Source organism: Sus scrofa, chromosome 11 (genome assembly GCF_054392235.1).
Source record: "Sus scrofa isolate SSC_HxYL_T2T_F1_AM1 chromosome 11, Sscrofa_HxYL_maternal_Yorkshire_Landrace_v2.0, whole genome shotgun sequence".
Taxonomy (NCBI): domain Eukaryota; kingdom Metazoa; phylum Chordata; class Mammalia; order Artiodactyla; family Suidae; genus Sus; species Sus scrofa.
Genome location: NC_139393.1, coordinates 52,270,788 through 52,293,676, shown reverse-complemented (window position 1 = coordinate 52,293,676; position 22,889 = coordinate 52,270,788). Strand labels below are relative to the sequence as shown.

Below are 22,889 nucleotides of genomic sequence, written 5' to 3'. Positions count from 1 at the left end.
GGCCGGGGATCGAACCCGAAACCTCATGCCTCCTAGTTGGATTGTTTCTGCTGTGCTACAACGGGAACTCCCAAAACAGGTAATTATTGAATAATATGGAAATACAATGACAGAGATATGAGTAGGGCAGTTAGAGGCCAAGAAGAAGGGGTATTCCAGGAAAAAGTATAAATTATTTCACATAGAATAAAATGCATCATAAATTGAATATAAATGGCTCAATTACAGTGAGTTGCTCACGTGAGAAGTCATTAATGAACACAGACAACTAGAATCCAATAATCTTAGCCCAACATGATTTTAAAAATTCCTAAAGTGGTAAAAATCATGACAAAATGGAAAAAGTACCTCACGATGATTTAGAAGTTGTTCCAAATCTAAGGCCATCTGATTCTTCATCTGTTGTAAAGCGGACTTCTCTTTATTTAAATTGCTGTGAGAAAAAAAACACACACCAACTTTTAAAAAATTGTCACATTAGCTAAATTTGGAGTTCCCATTATGGCTTAGTGGTACCTAACCTAACTAGTATCCATGAGGATGTGGGTGTGATCCCTGGCCTTGCTCAGTGGATTAAGGATCTGGCGTTGCTGTGAACTGCACAGACATGGCTCCAATATGACCCCTAGCCTGGGAACTTCTACATGCTGTGGGTATGGCCCTAAAAAGACAAAAAAAAAAAAAAAAAAAAAAAAAAAAAATTCCTATTAGCATAAATTTAATCAAATAATAAATAGTAAGACTAAAAACAAATCTAATGGTTTGAATTAAAGAGAAATTAAATTTATATTTCATAAAGATATCTGATCAGTGACTGCAACATTTGATTTAATTAATGGTCTAGCTTTTTTATAAGAATACTTTTTCTTTCTTTGTTTTTTTAAAATGTTATGGCTGGAGTTCCCGTCATGGCTCAGTGGGTTAAGGATCCGGCATTGCTGTGATCTGTGGTGTAGGTCACAGTTGCAGCTCGGATCTGGTGTTGCTGTGGCTGTGGTGTAGGCCAGCACCAGTAGCTCCAGTGGAACCCCTAGCCTGGGAACCTCCACATGCTGCAGGTGCAGCCCTAAATAGACAAAAAGACAAAAAGACAAAAAAAAAAAAAAAAAAAAAAAAAAAAAAATTTATGGCCGCACTCACAGCACATGGAAGTTTCTGGGTCGAGGCTGAATCCAAGCTGGAGACAGAACCTGCACCTCTGCAGTGACCCAAGCTGCTGCAATCAGATTCTTAACCCCCTGAGCCACTGTGAGAACTCCAAGAATACTTTTTCTTTTAACAACCATTTGACAATGCAACTGAGATGGTTTCTGAGAATGCTTTTCTGCCCAGTAGGGACATAAAATTAGTGTTTTAAAGATGACTAGTTGCTCCTGAAATGTAAAAGACAAAGTGGGGCTTATACATAAAAGGTAAAAAGAAAGTACATATGGGCACCACGTTAAAATTCAAGACACTGGAAGTCAAATTAAAACATCCTTAAAACCGAAAGCAGTATTTTATAATTTATCACATATTAAATTATCAGATATATAACTGAGATAGATAAATGAATTAGATAGTTAATCTATTACAAACAATTTTTGTCTCCAAATTCTTAGTTCAGTGTTCAGTCTCTAAGTGCATTGTGAATTTCTCTTTGATATGACTTATTTTCTGATAAGAAAGAATGAGAAGCCTAATTGTAAGGACATACTAATATTTTAAAAGACAAATATGTGGGGCCTGTCTTATACTGTCTGGAGTTTTATTATTCAACATATAAAAATTAGAGGAGTTCCCAACGTGTCTCAGTGGGTTATGAACCCAACTAGTATCCATGAGAATGTGGGTTCGTGCTCAGTGGGTTAAGGATTTGGTGTTGCCGTGAGCTGTGGTGTAGGTCGCAGATGAGGCTTGGATCTGGCATAGCTGTGTCTGTGATGTAGGCTGGCAGCTGCATCTCTGATTAGACCCCTAGCTTGGGAACTTCCATATGCTGCAGGTGTGGCCCTGAAAAGGAAAAAAATAAATTATAGCCATTAAATAAAATGTTCTTTGAAAGCCACTGGGATGAGTTTACTCAGCCAGCACTACAAAAAAGATTAAGAAGTGCCCATGAACTGAAGCAACATAATTCCTTAAATGTCAAAACAAAACCTGTGAGGGTAAAACTAATGAGAACTGTTTTGCTGAATAGGTAAGGTATGTTAAGTTAAACTTTAAGAACATGGAATGCCACCAATTTTTAAAATATTAGGGACAAGTTATTTATTTATTTGTTTGTTTTGCTTTTTTTCTTTCAGGGCCACATATGGAAGTTCCCAGGTTAGGTGTCTAATTGGAGCTACAGCTGCTGGCCTATATCACAGCCACAGCTATGCCAGACCCAAGCCGCCTCTGTGACCTATACCACAGCTCATGGCAACGCTGCTTCCTTAACCCACTGAGCGAGGCCAGGGATGGAACCTGTATCCTCATGGTTCCTAGTTGGATTCGTTTCCACTGTGCCATGACAGGAACAAGAAAAAAATTTTAAAACTTCATATCAAGGGACATGAGTAGGTATTCTGGAAGAAGTGGTTATTCTAAGGACTAAGAGGAAAAAATTCACATTCTCCTCCTTCCTAATAATTGAGAACATTCCCAAGGAAGCATCATCGTTTATCCTCTGAGAAGAGAGATTAATTAGATGTAATTCTGACTTCTATTTCCAACTGTGCCACTGACTCAACTTCATGGTGTAAAGCACAACACACCACCCCAATGAACCTCAGTTTTCCCATCGGTATAAGTGGAAAACGATACTCCGGTATGTCAAAGGGATTTGAGAATTATCTAATGAATGATTCAATAAAGCACTGAAGACATAAAACTTTAAATGCTATATAAATGCTCTATTGTGTTATATAATATAATTAATATATAGTATATAATATATAATTAATATATAATATATAATATAATATAATAGCATTTTTATATAAATGCTATATAAAAAACTATATAAATGCTCTATTGTGTTACTAATTTAGATGGAAAAGAGTCATCTGAGGAAAACAGTAATTAAATGTCAATACAGGTAAGAAGCTCAGCAGAAAAACAAATTGACTTTTGGAGTTAGGCATCAGAGATCCTACTGAGCCAAGGATGAGTTTCCTGCTGTGGCGCAATGCGATCTCTGAGTGTCTCTGCAAGGGCAGGGATGCGGCTTCCATCCCTGGCCTGGCCCAGTGGGTTAAGGACCTGGTGTTGCTGCAGTTGTGGCGTGGGTCGCAGCTCCAGCTCACATTCAGTCCTGGGCCTGGGAACTCCATATGCTGTGCGATGGCAAAAAGAAAAAAAAAAAGAGTAAGAAAAAAGGAAATGTCTTGCTTGAGTGCCATGTTCTGCTTGAGTCCCCCAAAGCACGGTAAAGATAAGTGTTTATGTAACTCTGAAATTTTTTCAGAATTAAAATAAATGTCCTGTAATTAAGATGAACTTTCAAGGAACAGCCATGTGTTCGTATACATGTAAGATACAAGTTCATATACATGCACACATAGACACACAGAATGTAAACATCCACTGACATGCAGTACATACATCAGTGCATGTGTGCAAACACACACACACACACACACACAGGCTCACAAATAACAACAGGCCTATTAAGTAAAGTGTAGTGTAGGAACAGAATGTTGATGCAATTAAAGAATTTTGACTGAATAATTCTCTAGAAATGCTTTCTATGCAGTGTTGAATTTCTTTAGAAGTTACTATTCCATAGTTACATAACAAAAATAACCATATACCATGGAATAAAAGGTGAGCGGATAAACTGTATGACGAAGCAACTCTGCTCCATCGGCAAGATGTCGGCTCCACAGACAATACCAGGGTATATATTTTCAAATCTTAGCCTTCTCTATAATATACTCTTAAATCACAAGGGAGACTGCCTTCAACATGTGGGTCTCTAAGACTGAATGGGATGCTTATTATACTCTGTGTTCTTGCACACACAGTAATTACTCAATAGAAGTTTAGTCTCCATAAGGGATTTCATAACAGTGGAAACTTACCTTTAAAAATACAAAGCTTCTATGCGTGACTCATAAGGCAACTACCAAACAAATCTCCTTATAAGCACATCTATCGTGAATGGTATATTACACTCATAATTGTTCAATTCACTGTTAATTATTACTCAGAAATGCATGTTTATGGCTCTGTTTCACCTGCTACACGAAAACATATTCCTGATATATTGTTCCTTAACTTCCTGGATCAATATACTCTGGCTTAACCTTATAAGCCTAAGTTGTCTTTTCTTCCTAAACTACTAGTTAACAATAAATGGAGGAGTGACAACAGAGAAAGAAAATTTATTCTAGTTATTCTCTTTCCATGCTTCTTTCAGGGCTGAACTGTAGCTCTAACTATATAACCCAGGCTCTCTTGTGAATTGGTGGAGGAGAGTTAAAAGTCCTACTTTCACAACAGAGTACTACTTTGACCATACGGGAATTTAAAATACTTAATAGTAATTTCTCAAATGTTAGCTTTTAACATGTTTATAACTATTTCATTTTAGTGCATATTTACCGTAACCTCTCTAGGCATTGAATAGACTGTACAGGCAGCTAAATTTGCAAGTTCTGGGTGTAAAATATAAGGGTACTGTTTTATTTTGTAGGAAAACGATAAAATGATTCAGTTCTTTAAAGAGATTTTATTGTATATGCTAGAGAAACATTTACAAATTAATCAGTTAATGTAAATACTCCTTATAGTTAAAATCAACATCCAGTGAAAGCAATAGGCGTTTTCAGGGAACATAATCACTTAGTAATCTTTTTGGATGGGTCATCCAATGTTTAAATTTCAAATTAATGAAGGACAAGAGGAAGGGCGGTAACATTTACTGAGTTTCCCGTGTGCCAGAAGCTTTCTATACATGTTACTTCATTTAATTTTCACAGCTACCCTTTTGTGCTCACATTAGTACCTCTATTTTAACAGACACATTTACCATGAGAAAAGAAACCAGGCTGACATGTATTCAAAGCCCAAAGCCCAGGATAATTCTCCTTTTTGTGAAATGCCATTGGCTCAGAGCCCAGGGGGATGGTAGGTAGAAATGTGATTTATCCTGCTGTATCTGAATCATTGACTGGGCTGTTTTTTATGGCACCACATCCTTTCATTCATGTCATCAGGGTGCATATCTACAGCATCTCAAAAGCCATCATTAAAATACTGAAAGATCCTTAATTTTTCCCATTAGAAGGTAGTTGCTTCAACGAAGAGCAAAACTTGAAATATTCCTATGAAATATTAGTTCAGAATCTACTAAAATAGTATGCAATACATTTATGAAACACAGTTTTAAAGGTCCCAGATGTTTACCATACAATTTTTTTGTAGTTAATTCTATAATTGGCATAGTTCTTATGATTACCGTTGCTGTTATTAAGGTAGTCCTAATTTTTGTCAAAATTCAGTATATTTTGAGAAATTTATTTCTCATTTCAAAGATATTTTTCAACATCAAAATGTGTTAAAGGTAAGACAAACACTAATAATAGCAAACAATATTAGAGCATTTACAATGCGTAGCGCTTTTAATAGTGCTGTATATATTATATCATTTATCTTCAGAATAACCATATGAACAAGGTGCTGTTGGTGCCACTCTCATTTCACAGATGAGGACACTGGCTGTAGTGTCCAAGACCATAGCTATTAGCTAGACACAAGCGGCAATGAAAATGAAAATTTTAAATAAAATTAAAAATTTAGTTCCTCAGTAACACTCACCATATCTCAAAGGCTCGACAGCCACCTTGAAGCTAGTGGCTACCACAGTGGAAAATGCAGATTTGGAATGTTTTTTTATCATTACAAAAATTTGTATTGGACAATGAAATTTTAGAGAGCTTAACTGTTTTTCTCCAATTCAAATCTAAGGACTAATCTGGATTTGAACCTATGTATTCCCATTTATGTATGTATGTATGTATGTATGTATCTGTCTTTTTAAGGCCATACCCATGGCATATGGAAGTTCCCAGGCTAGGGGTCGAACTGGAGCTGCAGTTGCCAGCCTACGCCACAGCCACAGTAATGCCAGATCCGAGCCGTGTCTGTGACCTCCACCACAGCTCACGGCAACACTAGATCCTTAACCCACTGAGTGAGGCCAGGAATCGAACCCACATCTTCATGGATACTAGTCTGGTTCATTACCGCTGAGTCATGACAGGAACTCCTGTATTCCCTTTTAAGACCAATTTTTTTTGGTTTAAATTTTTTTTTTTTTTTTTTTTTTTTTTTTGGTCTTTTAGGGCCACACCTTTGGCAATATGGAAGTTCCCAGGCTAGGGGTCGAATCCAAGCTCAGCTGCCGGCCTACACTACAGCCATGGCAAGAGGGATCCAAGCCTCGTCTTCAGTGAATCACCATAGCTCACAGCAACGCTGGATCCTTAATCCACTGAGCGAGGCCAGGCATCGAACTTGCGTCCTCATGGATACTAGTCAGGTTTGTTACTGCTGAACCATGACTGGAACCCCTATTTTTTGTTTTCATTTTTGGCTGCCCAGAGGCATATGGAGCTCCTGAGCCAGGGGTCAGGTCTGAGCTGCAGCGCCAGATCCTTAACCCAATATTGCCAGGTTGGGATCAAACCTGTGTCCCAGTGCTCCCAAGAGGTCGCTAATCCCTATGTGCCATAGCAGGAGTGCTTAAAATCTGTTTTTAAAAAGTAACTTTATTGGAATTTCTGTTGTGGTGCAATGGAATCAGCAGTGTCCCTGCGGTGCTGGGACACAGGCTCAATCCCTGGCCAGGTACAGTGGATTAAGGATCCAGTGTTGCAGCAGCTGGGCATAGGTTGTAACTGATCCCTACTTGAATCTGATCCCTACCCCATTCACTTGGCAGGTGGCCAAGAAAGGAAAAAAAAGTAACTTTATTATTAAATATTTTAAGAGAGAAAATATTATAGGCCCAATTGTATCTGTCACCTTGCTTTAACAATTATCAACTCATTAAATAAAGCCCTACATTTTTTTTTTTTTGGGCTGCTCCCACAGCATGCCCAAGTTTCAAACCCGTGCATGGTACTGACCCAAGCCACAGCAGTGACAATGCCAGATCCTTAACCCACTGAGCCACTAGGTAACTCCTAAAGCCCTACTTTTGTGTGTGTGTGTGTGCGTGCGAGTGTGTGTGTGTGTGTGCTTTTTAGGGTCGCACTTGCGGCATATGGAGGTTCCCAGGCTAGGGATCAAATTGGAGCTACAGCTGATGGCCTACACCACAGCCACAGCAACGAGGGATCTGAACTGCATCGGAGACGTACATCACAGCTCATGGCAACACCAGATCCTTAACCCACTGAGCGGTGCTAAGGATGGAACCCACAACCTCACAGTTCCTAGTTGGATTCGTTTTGCTGCACCAGGACAGGAATTCCTAAAGTCCTACTTTTAACTACTATTCTACACTATTTTTTTTTTTGCTTCTCTTCCTTAATTATATTAGTTAATGAAAAATTATCCCTTATTCAGATTAGAACATAGGGAGGCAGTATAACATAATGGTTAAGAGTATGGAATTAGAAAGCTGACAGATCTGGATTCAAATTTTGGCCCAATCACAAAACTGTGTGTTCTTAGACAACAAGTTGCTCATTCCTCTAGGGCTGAATTTGTTCATTGTTATAATTTTCTCCTATAGCTGGCTATTATTTTTCTCTGTATTAAACATTTTCAACTATCCTAATTCTTAGTAAAATAAATATTTGCATAAGTTTATTTGAAGATCAATGTGAAAGAGGTAAGTTTTTCCACAGGCCTTTTATATATATACATCCCTGTTCCAAGATTACAAAGGTAGGAGTTCCTGTCGTGGCTCAGTGGTTAAAGAATCCGATTAGGAAGCATGAGGTTGTGGGTTCGATCCCTGGCCTTGATCAGTGGGGTAAAGATCCAGTGTTGCTGCAAGCTGTGGTATAGGCCGCAGATGCAGCTCGGATCCTGCATTGCTGTGGCTGTGGCATAGCTGGCGGCTACAGCTCTGATAGACCCCAACCTGGGAATGCCTGTATGCTGTGGGTATGGCCTTAGAAAAGACAAAAAAAAAAAAAAGAAAAAAAAAGATTACAAAGGTAAAACAAAACTCTATGCAAAATTTCAAATATATCAAATATGGAAGGAAAAAAGGTCTCTTGTGAGTTCTTTCCTCTGTTTCCCTAAGATAACCAAGTGCCAGTGAATGATGAGACATAATTTCCATTGCCCCTAACAGCTATTTAGAACTGTTTAAATAACTCATTGAATTAATGTTTTAATGCTCATTATAAATATTCTAAATATAATTTTAACTTTAAAATTAATCTAGAAATAAAACTGTTATTTGTGTTGACACTTAAAACTTAAATGCGATTTTAAATTATTTTATTTAAATTTTATTTTTTGTCTTTTTAGGGCCGTACCCGTGGCACATGGAGGTTCCCAGGCTAGGGGTCAAATCGGAGCTACAGCTGCTGGCCTATGCCACCGACACAGGAACACCAGATCTGAGCTACATCTTCAACCTATGCCACAGCTCATGGCAATGCCGGATCCTTAACCCACTGAGTGAGGCCAGGGATGGAACCTGTGTCCTTAGGGATACTAGTCAGATTCACTTCCACTGAACCAAGATGGGAACTTATTAAATTATTTTAAATTATTTTATCATATCATCAAAAATTATGATTAGGAGTAATATTCTGGATCAATTAATTTGGTGGGGAATAAACGAGAATAGAATTCTTCTTTTTCTTGTCTTTTTTTTTTTTTTTTTTTTTGTAGGGCTGCATCTGAGGCATATGGTAGTGTCCAGACTAGGGGCTGAATCGGAGCTGCCACTGCTGGCCTACGTCACAGCCACAGCAACAAGGGATCTGAGCTGAGTCTGTGACCTACACCACAGCTCATGGCAATGCAGGATCCTTAACTCACTGAGCAAGGCCAGGGATTGAACCCAAGTCCTCATGGATACTAGTCGAGTTTGTCACCGCTGAGCCACAACGGGAATTCCCTGGAATAGAATTATTCTGATTCATCAGAAAGAACACTCACACTTTGGAGTTAATTACCAGTAGTTTTATTTTTTTGGTTATATATTTAGGAAACCTGAATTTAAGAACTGTCTTCTCTAATAACTATATTTTCCAATAAAACTACCTTTTCCAATTCCTTAGTTTAACAATTTTCATTCCCATCTAATTCTTTGCTTTTACACTTATGACTTGGCTAATAATTTATCTCATAATTTATTCTAAATAATCTTAAAATCTAATAACAATTAGGCCAACTAACTCAGCATCCACGAGTTAAAACTTTTCTTCCCATAGCATCATCCTTTCATTGTAATTTAAAAAGACGAAAATGATCATACAGATGAAGAGGTAAAGAATCTGAATGATTGTTACATGGAGTAAGTCTTCTGGATCAAGTGTCATCTAAGAGAACAATGTCAATATAAGGAAGTAAATGGAACTTATTTACACTGAGGCAATTCATGGTTTACTTCATGTAAAGGGTCAGAAGAAGAAGAGCTCAAAAATTCCTTGGCAAAGACAACATGAATTTCAGTAAATGCATATATTTTACCTGTTTAAAAAGTCATTCTGACTCCACAAGTGGCCCATCCCACCAAAGAATTCTAGGGAACAAGGATAGGACCGGATGGCTGCTGTGTGCCTGAGGGTGGGTGGAGTGCTTAGGTCATCAGTGTAGCACTGCTATTCCCAGACTAAAGACTTCTAATGTATAAGGTGGAATGTGAACACCTTAATGTGACCTTAGTTGTTCGTTTGTCTTTTTTTTTACCTTGGAATATGCATTTATTTTTAATAATGACTTAGTTTTTCTAAGAGAAACTGAATATTCAATACATTTAAGACCAGCTTAGCTAAAAAAAAAAAAAAAAAAAAAAAAAAAAAAAAAGAGTTCCTGTTGTGGCACAGTGGAAACGAATCCGACTGGTATCCATGAGGAAGGATGCCTGCTTGATCCCTTGCCTCCCTCAGTGGGTTAGGGATCCGGTGTGGCTCTGAGCTATGGTGTAGGTCACAGACCCAGCTCAGACCTGGCTTTGCTGTGGCTGTGCTCTAGGCAGGCAGTTACGGTTCTGATTCGACCCCTAGCCTGGGAACTTCCATATGCCACAGGTGTGGCCCTAAAAAGCAAAAAGCAAAAACACCAAAAAACCTCAAACATTTAAGACCAGCTACATTATTTATTTTTTCTTCACAATTTCAACCTGAATTCATCTATAGTGGTATTATGCACACATTAGCTTTACTTAAATCAAAGATTTGTAGAGGGTTTACCTGACATCTTTCTCAAGTTGCGTAATACACTCCTTCAGGGAATCAATCTTAGAGTCTCTCTGACGCACTGATTCAATGAGGTACCTGTAAGGTTGTTGAGTCTGGTTTAACAGAGAATTGGCCCTGTCAAGCTAAAGAAAAACAGATTTCATTAAAATCTGGACAATTTTACAAGAAACTAAAAGTGTTCAAAATGTTCTACATAGTATAGACACAGCCCACCAGCTCTCCCCTACATGAATTACTCTGAAAAACACTTCCAGTGTTAATGCGAAGGTTTTAAAAATTATGAGTCAACATAACTATTCTTTAAAATAATAATAAAGACTGTAAACAGGAAAGAAAAATTTTAAAATATTGTTGCCAATTTTGGTTATGGGTCACCTAAATTTTCTGACCATTTGTTGGTATGAGAAGATATGTAATATAAAATTTATCTTCTTTTAATCAATATCCATTAGCTAAAAATGAAAATTTTTATTTGAACTTATTTCTAATCAAAATAACATAACACAATATAATTTAGTGCTTTTCATGCTCTTTTCCATCTTTTAAAAAAATTCTTTTTTTGGCTGTGGTGTGCAGCAGCTTGATGTGGGAATCTCAGTTCCCAGACTAGGGACTGAACCCAGGTGGAAGTGCTCAGTCTTAAACACTAGACCACTAGGGAACTCCTCCTTTCATCTTTATTTATGAACCTAAACCACTATGTATAACTTATGGACCTAAATCACTATGTATAATTAAAAATTTAAATAATTACGTTTAAAAATATAAACAACATAGAACTTACCATTTTATCCATTTGACAGTGTACTATTCAGTGGCGTTAGTACACGCATGATATGTAACCATCACTAGTATTTATTTCCAGAACATTTTCATCAACTCACACAGAAACTGTACACATTAAGTAGTAAAAACAATCCTCTTACCCCCAGTTCCCAGAAACCTCTATTTGATCTGTCTCTATGAATTTGCCTATCCTAGATACTGCATGTAAGTGGAATCATATGATATGTCAATTTGTGTCTATTTAATTCACTTAATGCAATATTTTCAAGGTTCATCCATGTTGTACCAGGTATCAGAACTTCAATCCTTTTTATGGCTAAATAATATTCCACTGTATGTCTACAGCATATTTTATTTTAAAAAATTTTTTGTTTATCCATTCGTCTGCTGATGGGTACTTGTGTTGTTTCCACTTTTTGGCTATTGCGACTAATGCTGTGCTATGTAAGTATCTGTTTGAGTCCTTGTTTTCAATTCCTTTGGGCATCTGCTTAGGAGTGGAGTGGAACTGCTGGGTCATATGGTAATTCTATATTTAACTTTTTTGAGGAACTGCCAACTGTTTTTCATAGTGGCTGCATCATTTTACATTCCTATTAATGATGCACCTGGTTCCAATTTCTCCACATCCTCACCAACAGTTATTTTATGTGCCTATGGGCCATTTGGATATTCTCTTTGGCGAAATGTCTATTCAGTTCTTTTTCCCTCATTTTAGTTAGGCTGTTTTTTTACTTTTGAATTGTAGGATTTCTTTGTACATTCTGTATATTAAAAACCTTAATTGCTAAATGATTTGCAAATATTTTCCCCTTTTTGTGGGTTTTCATTCTCTTAACACTGCCCTTTGGTCACAAAAGTTTTTAATTTTTATGAGGTCCAACTTACCCATTTTGCTTTTGTTGCCCATATTTTTGGTGTCATTTTAAAGAAACCATTGACAAACCTAATGTCATGAAGATTTTTCTCTTATGTTTTCTTCTATGAGTGTTATATCCTTATTTCTGAAATTTTAGGGTTTTGATCCATTTTGAGTTAATTTTTGGATACAGTTTAAGATATGGGTCCAATTTCAATCTTTTATATGTAGATATGCAATCTTACCAGCACTACTTGTTGAAAAGACTGTCTTTTTCTGGGAGTTCCTGCTGTGGCTCAGTAGGTTATGAACCTGACTAGTGTCCATGAGGACTTGGGTTCAATCCCTGGCCTCGCTCAGTGGGTTAAGGGTCACCACTGCATGAGCTGTGGTGTAGGTCACAGACGTGGCTTGGATCCTGTGTGCTGCTGTGGCTGTGGCATCTCTCTCAGCTGTAGCTCCAATTTGACCTAGCCTGGGAATTTGCATATTCTGCAGGTTCAGCCCTAAAAAGAAAAAAAGACTGTCTTTTCTCTGTTAAATGGTTTTCCCGACAAAACTTTGGTAATTTTGTTTTAAAACCACTGACCAGGAGTTCCCGTCGTGGTGCAGCGGAAACGAATCCAACTAGGACCCATGAGGTTGTGGGTTTGATCCCTGGCCTCGTTCAATGGGTTAAGGATCTGGCGTTGCCATGAGCTTTGGCGTAGGTCGAAGACGCGGCTTGGTTCTGGCAGGCATTGCTGTGGTTGTGGCATAGGCCGGCAGCAAAGGCTCTGATTAGACCCCTAGCCTGGGAACCTCCATATGCCACGGGTGCTGCCCTAAAAAAGGCAAACAAAGACCAAAAAAAAAAAAAAAAAGACCGTTGACCATATATATGAGATTTATTTCTGTACTCTCTATTCTACTCCATCAGTGTTATATATCTATCCTTCTGCCAGTACAAAACTGCTTTGATTACTTTTACTTCATAGTAATTTAAAAAGCCTGAACATATAAGTTTTCCAACTCTTCTATTTCCTTCTCAAGATTATTTTGGCCATTTAAGGTCCTTTGAAATCCTACATAAATTTTAGGATGGGTCTTTCTACTTCTGCAAAAAATACCTTTGGGACTTTGATAGGGCCTGCACTGAATCTGTAAATCATTTTGGGTAGTAAGGTCACCTTAACAATGTAAGTCTTCTACATACAGAAGGCCAAGAAGCACATGAAAAGATGCTCAACATCACTAATCAGCAGAGAAATGCAAATCAGAATTACAGTAAGATACCACGTCACATCTATCAGAATGGCCGTCATCAAAAAGACCACAAGCAACAAATATTGGTGAGGATGTGGTAAAAAGGAACACTGTCAGTGGGGATGTAAACTGGTGCAGCCACTGTGGAAAACAGCATGAAGGTTCCTCAAAAACATAAAAATAGAGCTATCCCATGATACAGCAATCCCACTTCTGGGTATATATCTGAAGAAAATAAAAACACTAATTTGAAAATATGCATGCACTGCAATGTTCATAGCAGTACTATTTACAATAGCCAAGGTGTAGAAGCAGCTGAAGTGTCCATCAACAAATAAATGGGTAAAAAAGATGTGGTGTGTATATATATGTATGTATATATACACACAATGAAATACTATTAGCCATAACAATGAATGAAATTTTAATTGGCAAACTGTAAATTTACTATACCTTAATTTAAAAAAAATTCAAAAATGAATGAAATTTTGTCATTTACAATAACAAGGATGGACTTGGAGGACATCATTGCTTAGTGAAATAAGTTAGATAGAAAAAGACAGGAGTTCCCACTGGGGTGCAGTGGAAACAAATCCAACTAGTATCCATGAGGATGAGGGTTTGATCCCTGACCTCACTTAGTGGGATGGGGATCCAGCACTGCTGTTGCTGTGAGCGGTGGTGGTGTAGGTCGCAGATGCGGCTCGTATCCTGCATTACTGTGGCTGTGGTGTTGGCTGGCAGCTGTACATGTGATTTGACCCCTAACTTGGGAAGTTCCACATGCCTCAGGTTCAGCCCTAGAAAGAAAGAAAAAAAAAATACTGTATGTTATCACTTATCTGTGGAATCTAAAAAATATAATTAGTGAATATTAAAAAAGAAAACAAATTAGGAGTTCCCATTGTGGTGCAGTGGAAACGAATACAACTAGGAACCATGAAGTTGTGGGTTTGATCCCTGGCCTTGCTCAGTGGGTTAAGAATCTGGTGTTGCTGTGAGCTGCAGTGTAGGTTACAGACGAAGCTCGGATTCCGAGCTGCTGTGGCTGTCATGCAGACCAGCAGCTACAGCTCCAATTTGATCCCTACCCTGGGAACCTCCATATGCCGCAGGTGTGGCCCTAAAAAGCAAAAAAAAAAAAAAAAAAAAAAAAAAAGCAAAGAAAACAAACTAGTGGTTACCAGTACAGAAAGTGCATCCTGTAGGGAGGGGAAAGATAGATAAGGGTAGGTGATTAAGAGGTACAAACTAGTATGCATAGAATAAATAAGCTACAAGGATATATTGATTGCATAGGAGTTCCCTTGCAGTGCAGCAGGTTAAGGATCCAACATTGTCACTGCAGCAGCTTGGGTTGTTGCTGTGGTTTGGATTCAATCCCTGGCCCAGGAACTTCCATATGCCTCGGGCAAAGAAAGAAAAAAAAGGGTATATTGTACAGCACAGGGGTAAAAGTCAATGTTTTATAATAATTATAAAAGGAGTATAATCTTTAAAAATTGTGAATCACTGTTGTACACTTGAAATTTATACAATATTGTAAATCAACTATACCTCAATTTAAGAAGTGAAAAAGAAAAAACAAACAATCAAATCTTCTAATCCATGAACATGGGATATCTTTCCATTTATTAAGTCTTATTTAATTTCTTTCAGGAATGATTTATAGTTTTCACTGCACAAGTCTTTTCTTTGTTCAAATTTATTCCAAAAATTCTGTAGGTATTTTTTTCTTAAATTAACATCTTGTTTGCAGTTTTCACTGCACAAGTCTTTTCTTTGTTCAAATTTATTCCAAAGTACTTTACAAATCAAATTGTTTTCTTAATTCTTTTTTGGATTGTTCAATGCTAGTATACTCTGTACAACTTCATATTACTCTTTTCCACTTATAATCATTCTTCTAGGTTTTTGGAGTATCTTGATTTATATTTTTTATATTTTAAGTGGTTACAAAACTACCTAGTAAGCCATTGTGCCACAATTTTAATCACAATTTTATCCTCATGGATACTAGTCAGATTCATTTCCACTGAGCCACAACAGCGGAAAAATTCTGTAGGTATTTTTTTCTTAAATTAACATCTTGTTTGTTAAATTTTTTCAGAACAGAAAATGCACTAAGTTTAAAGGGGTACAATTACGAAGTATTTTTGACACATAAGACCAAAGTTCTTTCTAAAGGTCTTTATCAACTTATATACCCAATCAACCTTATTTTTTTGCTTGTGTTTTCTCTTTATTCCTAAGCAAATGTAAAATGTGAGAACAGGACTAAACACAGTATTGTCAGTATCAGCAGGTCCTGACTCTGTTGGTACACAGTAAGTTCTCAGAAAAGGTATTCTAAACTTGGATATGCAAAAACTAAACAATCACAACAAAAGTGGTAGAAGTCTACTATTATAAGGATGAGTGAGGAGTGTCTGTTGTGGCTCAGTGGTAATGAAACCGACTAGGATCCATGAGGATGCGGGTTTGATCCCTGGCCTCACTCTGTGGGTTAAGGATCTGGCTTTGCCGTGAGCCGAGGTGTAGCCTGCAGCCGTGTCTCAGATCCCACATTGCTGTGGCTGTGGCGCAGGCTGGCACCTGTAGCTCTGATTCGACCCCTGGCCTGGGAATTTCCATATGTTGTGGGTGCGGCCCTAAAAAGACCAAAAAAAAAAAAAAAAAAAAAAAAAAAAGGATGATGGAGTGGGGAAGAGAGTATTTGATTATACAGAACAAAAATATAAAATTTCAACTTTATGAACTTATAACATGTTCACTGACAATAAAATTCTACTTTTTATATTAAAAAAAATTCCCTCCCTTTCCTTCATAATCTCTGACAAGTTTAATTGAGACTAAAGATTGGCTTGTTTAAGAAATGATTTCTATTTCTTCCTCAAACTACCTTTACAAGATCTATCTTTTTTTTCCCTCTCAATTAGGATCTAAACATATCATTTATGTTAGTGCTGCTATTTTTTAATTTTCCTCTCATAGAAAAAAGAAAGGAGTGACTAGCAGCCTCGAAAGCTGAAGGTGTAGAGAACAGCAGGATGGGTATGGTGGAAGGTGGAGAGGAAGGCAGAAAGAACTAAGGGCAGAAACATTCATTGTGAAAATGATCAAGCATGATGAGGTCTGGGGGGGGGGGACGGTGAGGAGGAAAGTGAAGCCAAGAGGTGGCTGACCAACTGTTAGAGGATATTCGTGTACAGTTTGGAGACCATTTGATAAAAGTTATTTAAACTATTCATTTAGATTACATCAGAAATTTTTTATTAGAAATTTTTGCCATAGGAAGTATATTCGAGGAAATATTTCTCAAGAAAAGGAAATGAAGAGTGAAAGAAAAGAAGACTTCTTTTTTTATTTGGACACAACTCATGACAGTGAAAGCAGGGCCGTAAAAAAAAAAAAAAATATACCGTGAATATTGTCTATAGTTTGGGTTTTAGTGTTCTTTTTCTTTGCTCTGGTAATCATTCTTCCAAATCTATTACAGTGTCACTGGAATCTTATTACTCTACTAAGTTACTTTATGAACATTCAAATATGTGGCTGGACAAAAATAAAACTAAGGTCTACTTACCTGTATAACCAGTTTCACTAGTCAATTAAATCAAACAATTGCCTTGACTTTGTTTTCACAGAACTGACCCTAACTGAATAAACTGAACTGACAAGTTGTTTTATGTTTACAATTGTGGGGGTGGAGTGGGGTGGAGGTGGGGGTGGTGAGCAGGGATCGGAAAGAACTAAGGCCATTGACAAGTTGGAGTTAGCTGTAGTCTAAAATAAGCCATGTTTACATTTATCAAATCTAACTTTGGTTGCATGAAAAAATATAACAGCAGTTATTAGTCCTGATTATTTCAGTTCATTTTTTTTCCTTAGAGCAATTACATATATTAGGTTTTAGTATTATAAACAAAATTAAGGGCCATAAGCCTTACTTTCAAACTGTATCTCTAAAATACAACCTATAAACTTCTTGCTCTCTGGGTTATAAAACTATTGTAGTGCCATCAATTTTAAGACTATGTTTCTTTATAAACTTGTGGACTTCTGAATCCCCCAAATGTAATTTAATTCCGTGGGGGGGGGGAATACATGTTTTTCAATGAAAAGTGATGCTATGTATCTATTTTTGAAATCAGTGTAATTTAACAGCATTTAATTCCTCCAATATGGTTTAAAAAAGTCTTTCTGTAACTACAATCATTAGTACTCAAAGTTTCACAATCACTCACCTTGCCTATTGTTAGTAATCTTTTCCTTATAGGAAAGTATTAGTAATTAGTGACTCAGGAATCATATACGTAATGAATGACTCAGGACAAGCCCATGATACAACATTTTATAGAATTGTTATTTCTCCTTTGTTTCAATAAATTGTACATATGATTCAGAGAAATGCAATACCTGATTAAAACTTCATTATATATTTTCTCTTAAAATTTAAAAAACATACGAAGGTGACTACATTTTGTTGTGTTTTCCTAAATGTGGGATTTTGTCTTTTTTTCCTTGTGAAGTTTATTTTCAAAGAAACTCCTAGAAAATAAACTCTTTCTTACCAGGGACAAAATGCATTCTGTTGAATGGAATTTACCATTGAGTTGCTTTCTGTGTATAATACACATACAAGTGATACTTTGTAGTGGTGGTAGCTTGTGCTGAAAAATCCACATATCCTGTTGCCTGATCTTTCTGATTGCACCTTGGAATGGAAAATGCCTACTGGAGGTCTAATACAGGGCAGTCCTTTGGTACTACTTCTCTAGGTTCTCAGGCCAAAGCAGCGACTCTCAAACCTAAGCAATCATCAGAATCACTTGGGGAAACCTTGAAAAACTGATTTCTGGCCTCCACCCCAGTCCCAATGAATCAGCATTTCTCAGGGCTGGGCCTTAGATTCTGGTGCTCAGTCAAATCTAGAAAGTACAGCTCTCGTGCTCTTGGACTTACCGTAAGCCACCCCATCCAACTATTAGCAGGTTTAACGGTACTGCACTTAACCGTCTTACAGGCTGAATTCACCATCCTCCCCATTAAAAACCAGCTTCTTCTCCTGTGCCTCTACATGGTCAATGATATCAACATCTTCAACAGAGTTAATATTTCTTTCTTTCTTTTTTTTGGTCTTTGTCTTTTTAGGGCCACACCCGAAGCATATGGAGGTTCCCAGGCTAGGGCTCAAATTGGAACTGTAGATGCTGGGGATCCGAGTACTGTCTGAGACCTATACCACAGCTCATGGCAACACCAGATCCTTAACCCACCTAGAGAGGCCAGGATTGAACCTGCAACCTGAAGGCTACTAGTCGGGTTCATTAACCACTGAGCCACGATGGGAACTGCTTTTTAAAAAATTTTTAATTTCTTATTTTTATTTTTAAATTTTATTTTTGGTCATGCCTGCAGCACGTGGAAGTCCCTGGGCCAGCGACTTAGCCCATGCCACAGCAGCAACCTGAGCCACAGCAGTGACAACGCTGGACCCTTAACCAGCTGTACGCTACCAGGGAACCCCAAACAGGCGTAATATTTAATGAATATAATTCAGCCAATTAGGATACTAGCCTTTTCACAGGGTCAGAATCCTGGAGAAACTCTATGGTTCTAGGTGTTAACTTTTTTTTTTCTTTTTTTGGGCTCCACCTGTGGCATATGGAAGTTCCCAGACTGGGGGCTGAATAGGAGCTGCAGCAATGCCAGATCCTTAACCCACTGAGCAGGTCCGGGGATTGAACCTGCATCTTCATGGATACTAGTCAGGTTCATAACCCTCTGGGTCACAACAGGAACTCCCCTGGGTATTAATTTTCATTGCTGGAAGGTGGGGAGGTCTAGAAGCTCTCTGGAGAGGGACCACAACAGACAAGACTGTGGTGGTGGAATGCCACTTATGGACTTAGGGCAACAGCTGTTTACAAGAATTTTAGTAAATATTTTATTTCACTTTATTATCTTTTTAGGGCCTCACCCATGGCACATGGAAGTTCCCAGGCTAGGGGTCAAATTGGAGCTGCAGCTGCTGGCCTACGCCACAGCCACAGCCACAGCCACGTCAGATCCAAGCTGTATCTGCGATCAACACTGCAACTCACAGCAACACCAGATCCTTAAACCACTGAGCAGGGCCAGGGATTGAATCTTAGTCCTTATGGATATTAGGCGGGTTCGTTACTGCTGAGCCACACCGGGAACTCCAATATTTTATTATTTTAATGACCCAAAGCGAGGGCCTTCTCATTGATTATTAGCCCTGCTCTGGTCTTGAGGTTTTCAAAGTGTGGTCCAGATAATAAGGAGAAACTCATGAGAGCAGGAGGTTAAAATATTGAAAGAAATTAGCATGGCAGTGCTGGGTGAACTCATGAGTAGACAGGACTATAGAACATTATTTTTTTCAAAATGTGGCCCGGCATCACTTTTATTAGTGTCACAAGAAGAGCAGATTTCTAGTCTTCATTGTAGACCTACTTAATCACAATCTCTGAGGGCAGGATTTATATAAATATATATATTTTTTAGGGCTACACTGGTGGCATACGGAAATTCCCAGGCTAAGAGTCAAAAGGAGCTGCAGCTGCCGGCCTACACCACAGCCACAGCAACGTAGGATCCCCGATCCCCCACTCACTGGGCAAGGCCAGCGATGGAACCCACACCCTCATGGATACTAGTTGGATTCCTCTAAGCCACAACAGGAACTCTAAGAAACCTATATTCTAAAGAAAACCTTAGGTGATTCTTATATTCACTAACATTTAAGAACCACTACTGACATTTAAGAACAGAGCAAAGGGCAGACACATGAGGGAACTGTCATTTCAGGGCTAGAAGAAGATGAAGACAAAAGCTAGGAAGACTAAAGAGCCATATGAGGGAGAATGGCATCGTAAAGCAAAGAGAGGACAGAATTTCTAGAATATAACATCTATACGTCATGCCACAGAGAGACCAGGGGGCCGAAATGAGAATACTGACAATCAGTAAGTCACTGGTGATCACTGAGGAATGGTACAGCTGAAGGAAGGGGGAAGAGAGCCAAAGGTACTAAGAACAGAGAGAGGGGTTACATTTTGAAAGTTACATATGTCAACACAAACACACAAATTATGTGTGTATGTATGTACATACACATACACTCTAATTTTTTTTTTTTTTTTTAATGGCTGCAACCTCAACATATGGAAGTTCCCGGGCTAGGGGTTGAACTCGAGCCACAGCTGTGGCAGTGTGGAATCTTCTAACCCGCAGAGCTGGGCCGGGGATTGAACCCAAAACTGCAGTGACCCGAGCCACTGCGGTTGGATTCTTAACCAACTGTGCCACAGTGGGAAAACACACTTATTTTTTTGAAGAGGGACCAAACAAGGGAAAAAAGTGAAGATACTAAACACTCTGGGTGAAAAAGACTCAAGGAAAATATTTTTTTTTTTTTGTCTTTTTGGCGCCGCACACATGACATATGCAAGTTCTCAGGCGAGGGGTGGAATAGGAGCTGGAGCTGCGCATCCAGCCTATGCCACAGTCACAGCAACACAGGATCTGAGCTGCGTCTTCGACCTACACCACAGCTCACGGCAACCCCGGATCCTTTAACACACTGAGGGAGACCAGGGATGGAACCCGCGTCCTCCTCATGGTTACTAGTCGGGTTTGTTACGGCTGAGCCACAATGGGAACTCCCAATTAGATGACCTAATTGTAATAAGCAAAAGATACAGATGATGGTACTGATGGTTTGGGGTGAGTGGAAGTGACCTGCAATGAAGATAATGGGAAATAGGATAAATACAGAAAAATAAAAACACTGGGCAAAAGGAATGAGGGCCTTAAGGGTTCATGTTCAACAACATGAATTTGTGACACTTCCAAGTAGCAAAATAACAAATTTCCAGGAGAAATTTTCAGCACATCAACACAAAATCAAAGAATTTTCTCTCCTCTCCTCCCTTCCATTAAATATTGATTGAGTAACTACTTGATTGTAAGATACTAGGCTAAAGGTGGGGTAAGTCAGGAAAAGCCTGATGGATGAATCTGGCCAGAGCGCTGGACAGGGCCAGTGAATGGAGGGCTCAGATGGTTGATAAGGTCCAGGGCTGGGTTAGGAGGCAAAGTGGAGCCAGGAGGGGATTGACAGATTGGAAATAGGAAGAGTTTATGAGTCTGAGACCTGTAATGAGCACAGATTTGGTGGGAATGAAAGGACTGGGAGAGCTGGAAGGACTGGGAGAGCTGGAAGGACTGGGAGAGCTGGAAGGACCGGAGATTAGTGTCAGAGAATGGAATTTTTGAGTTCAAGTGTTTTAAATTTTTTCCTCCTCAAAGCTACCCCTGGGAAGTTCATTAATGTGGCTCACTTGTACGGCAATGATGACGGGGGAGGAGGGATTGACAGTGATCTGTAATACCTCCTGAGAGAAAAAAAATTACAGTCACTTATGAATTACCAAGGAATATCAGTAAGGGAAAAAGCTTAAACAATTATCTTATTTGATGTAAACACAGCATATTATTTGTAAACAAGTTATTATTTTTCCTTACCAAATGTGGTTGACATTTGGTGTGTGTGCATGTGCGTGCATACATACACACACTCACTCATATAACCTGGTATGTGAACCTTTAAAAACGTGGCTTAAAGAATAAATTCTAGTATATTGCCCTGGATCCATGTAATTGATTTTTCTCCAGAATGAACCATGACAAAGACTTCTTGGTTAAGCACGATGAGATAAAGAGCAGTTATTACAAAGTTAATGTTTTGTCTATGTAATGAAACAGCCATTCACATGGTAGATACATATATGTTCATCATTATTAAAATAAAAATGTCAATTTCTATATAATTCTACACCAGAAGCTCAAAAAAGAAGAGACAGAATGATGATAATTAATAATAATTTATACACATTAGGGGCAATTTCTGGTAGTATTTTGATGCTGTTGCATATTACTTCTCGATCTGCTTGTTCCAACAGTCTTTTCACTTTGTCTTCTTCATGAAACTTCGTGAAACACTTTAATTATCCCTCATCTCCAGTTACATTTCATATTGTGCATCCACACAAAATACGACTTTAACTTCAGGAGCGGTGAAGCGCCACGTGAAACAGACACACAGAGAAAACGAGGTTGCTCCCAAATTCCTTAACATTACAGAAAAGTTAAGATCTGTTACCTATGTCAAGCAGTTAATTTTTCTCTAGACAAAGTTACTTTCCAGGGGATATTTTCCTTATTTTCCTACTACCAACTAAAATAGCTTCAAAGACTGACAACTCCCACAAGGGACAAAAAGTAGCCACGATAACATTCACAGAAAGTAAGCCACTGACATCTTTCCCACTCTTTCCTCCCATCTTATCCTTCTTGTGTGTTTTCAGATTTCATCCTCTTTCACACTTTTTTTTTAAAGACCTTTTTAGAGTAGTTTGAGGTTCACAGCAAAATTGAGCCAAAGTACAGAGTCCCGAATACTCCCCGCGTCCCTCTATCGCCACAACCTCCCCCACCATCACCATTTGTTATAGTTAATGAACCTACACTGACACACCATTATCACCCAAAGTCCACGTTTACATGAGGGTTCACTCTTGATGTTGTACATTCTATGGGTTTTGACA

At 38.3% G+C, this 22,889-nt stretch overlaps 1 protein-coding gene across 10 annotated transcripts in view; it reads right to left on the bottom strand.

Moving 5' to 3' along the window:
• Window positions 1–22,889, bottom strand: part of PIBF1 (progesterone immunomodulatory binding factor 1) — a 287,448-nt gene that overhangs the window by 76,099 nt on the left and 188,460 nt on the right. For 8 of the 10 annotated variants that reach the window (XM_021065663.2, XM_084981936.1, XM_084981934.1 and 5 more), the window contains exons 15-16: window positions 10,353–10,483; window positions 349–433 (exon numbers count right to left, since the gene is read on the bottom strand). In XM_021065663.2, coding sequence (XP_020921322.1) covers window positions 349–433; window positions 10,353–10,483 — 216 coding nt within the window. Of the gene's footprint in view, window positions 1–15; window positions 434–10,352; window positions 10,484–22,889 lie in introns of all 10 variants that reach the window. The other 2 variants (XM_084981938.1, XM_084981939.1) reach the window with 2 other exon arrangements.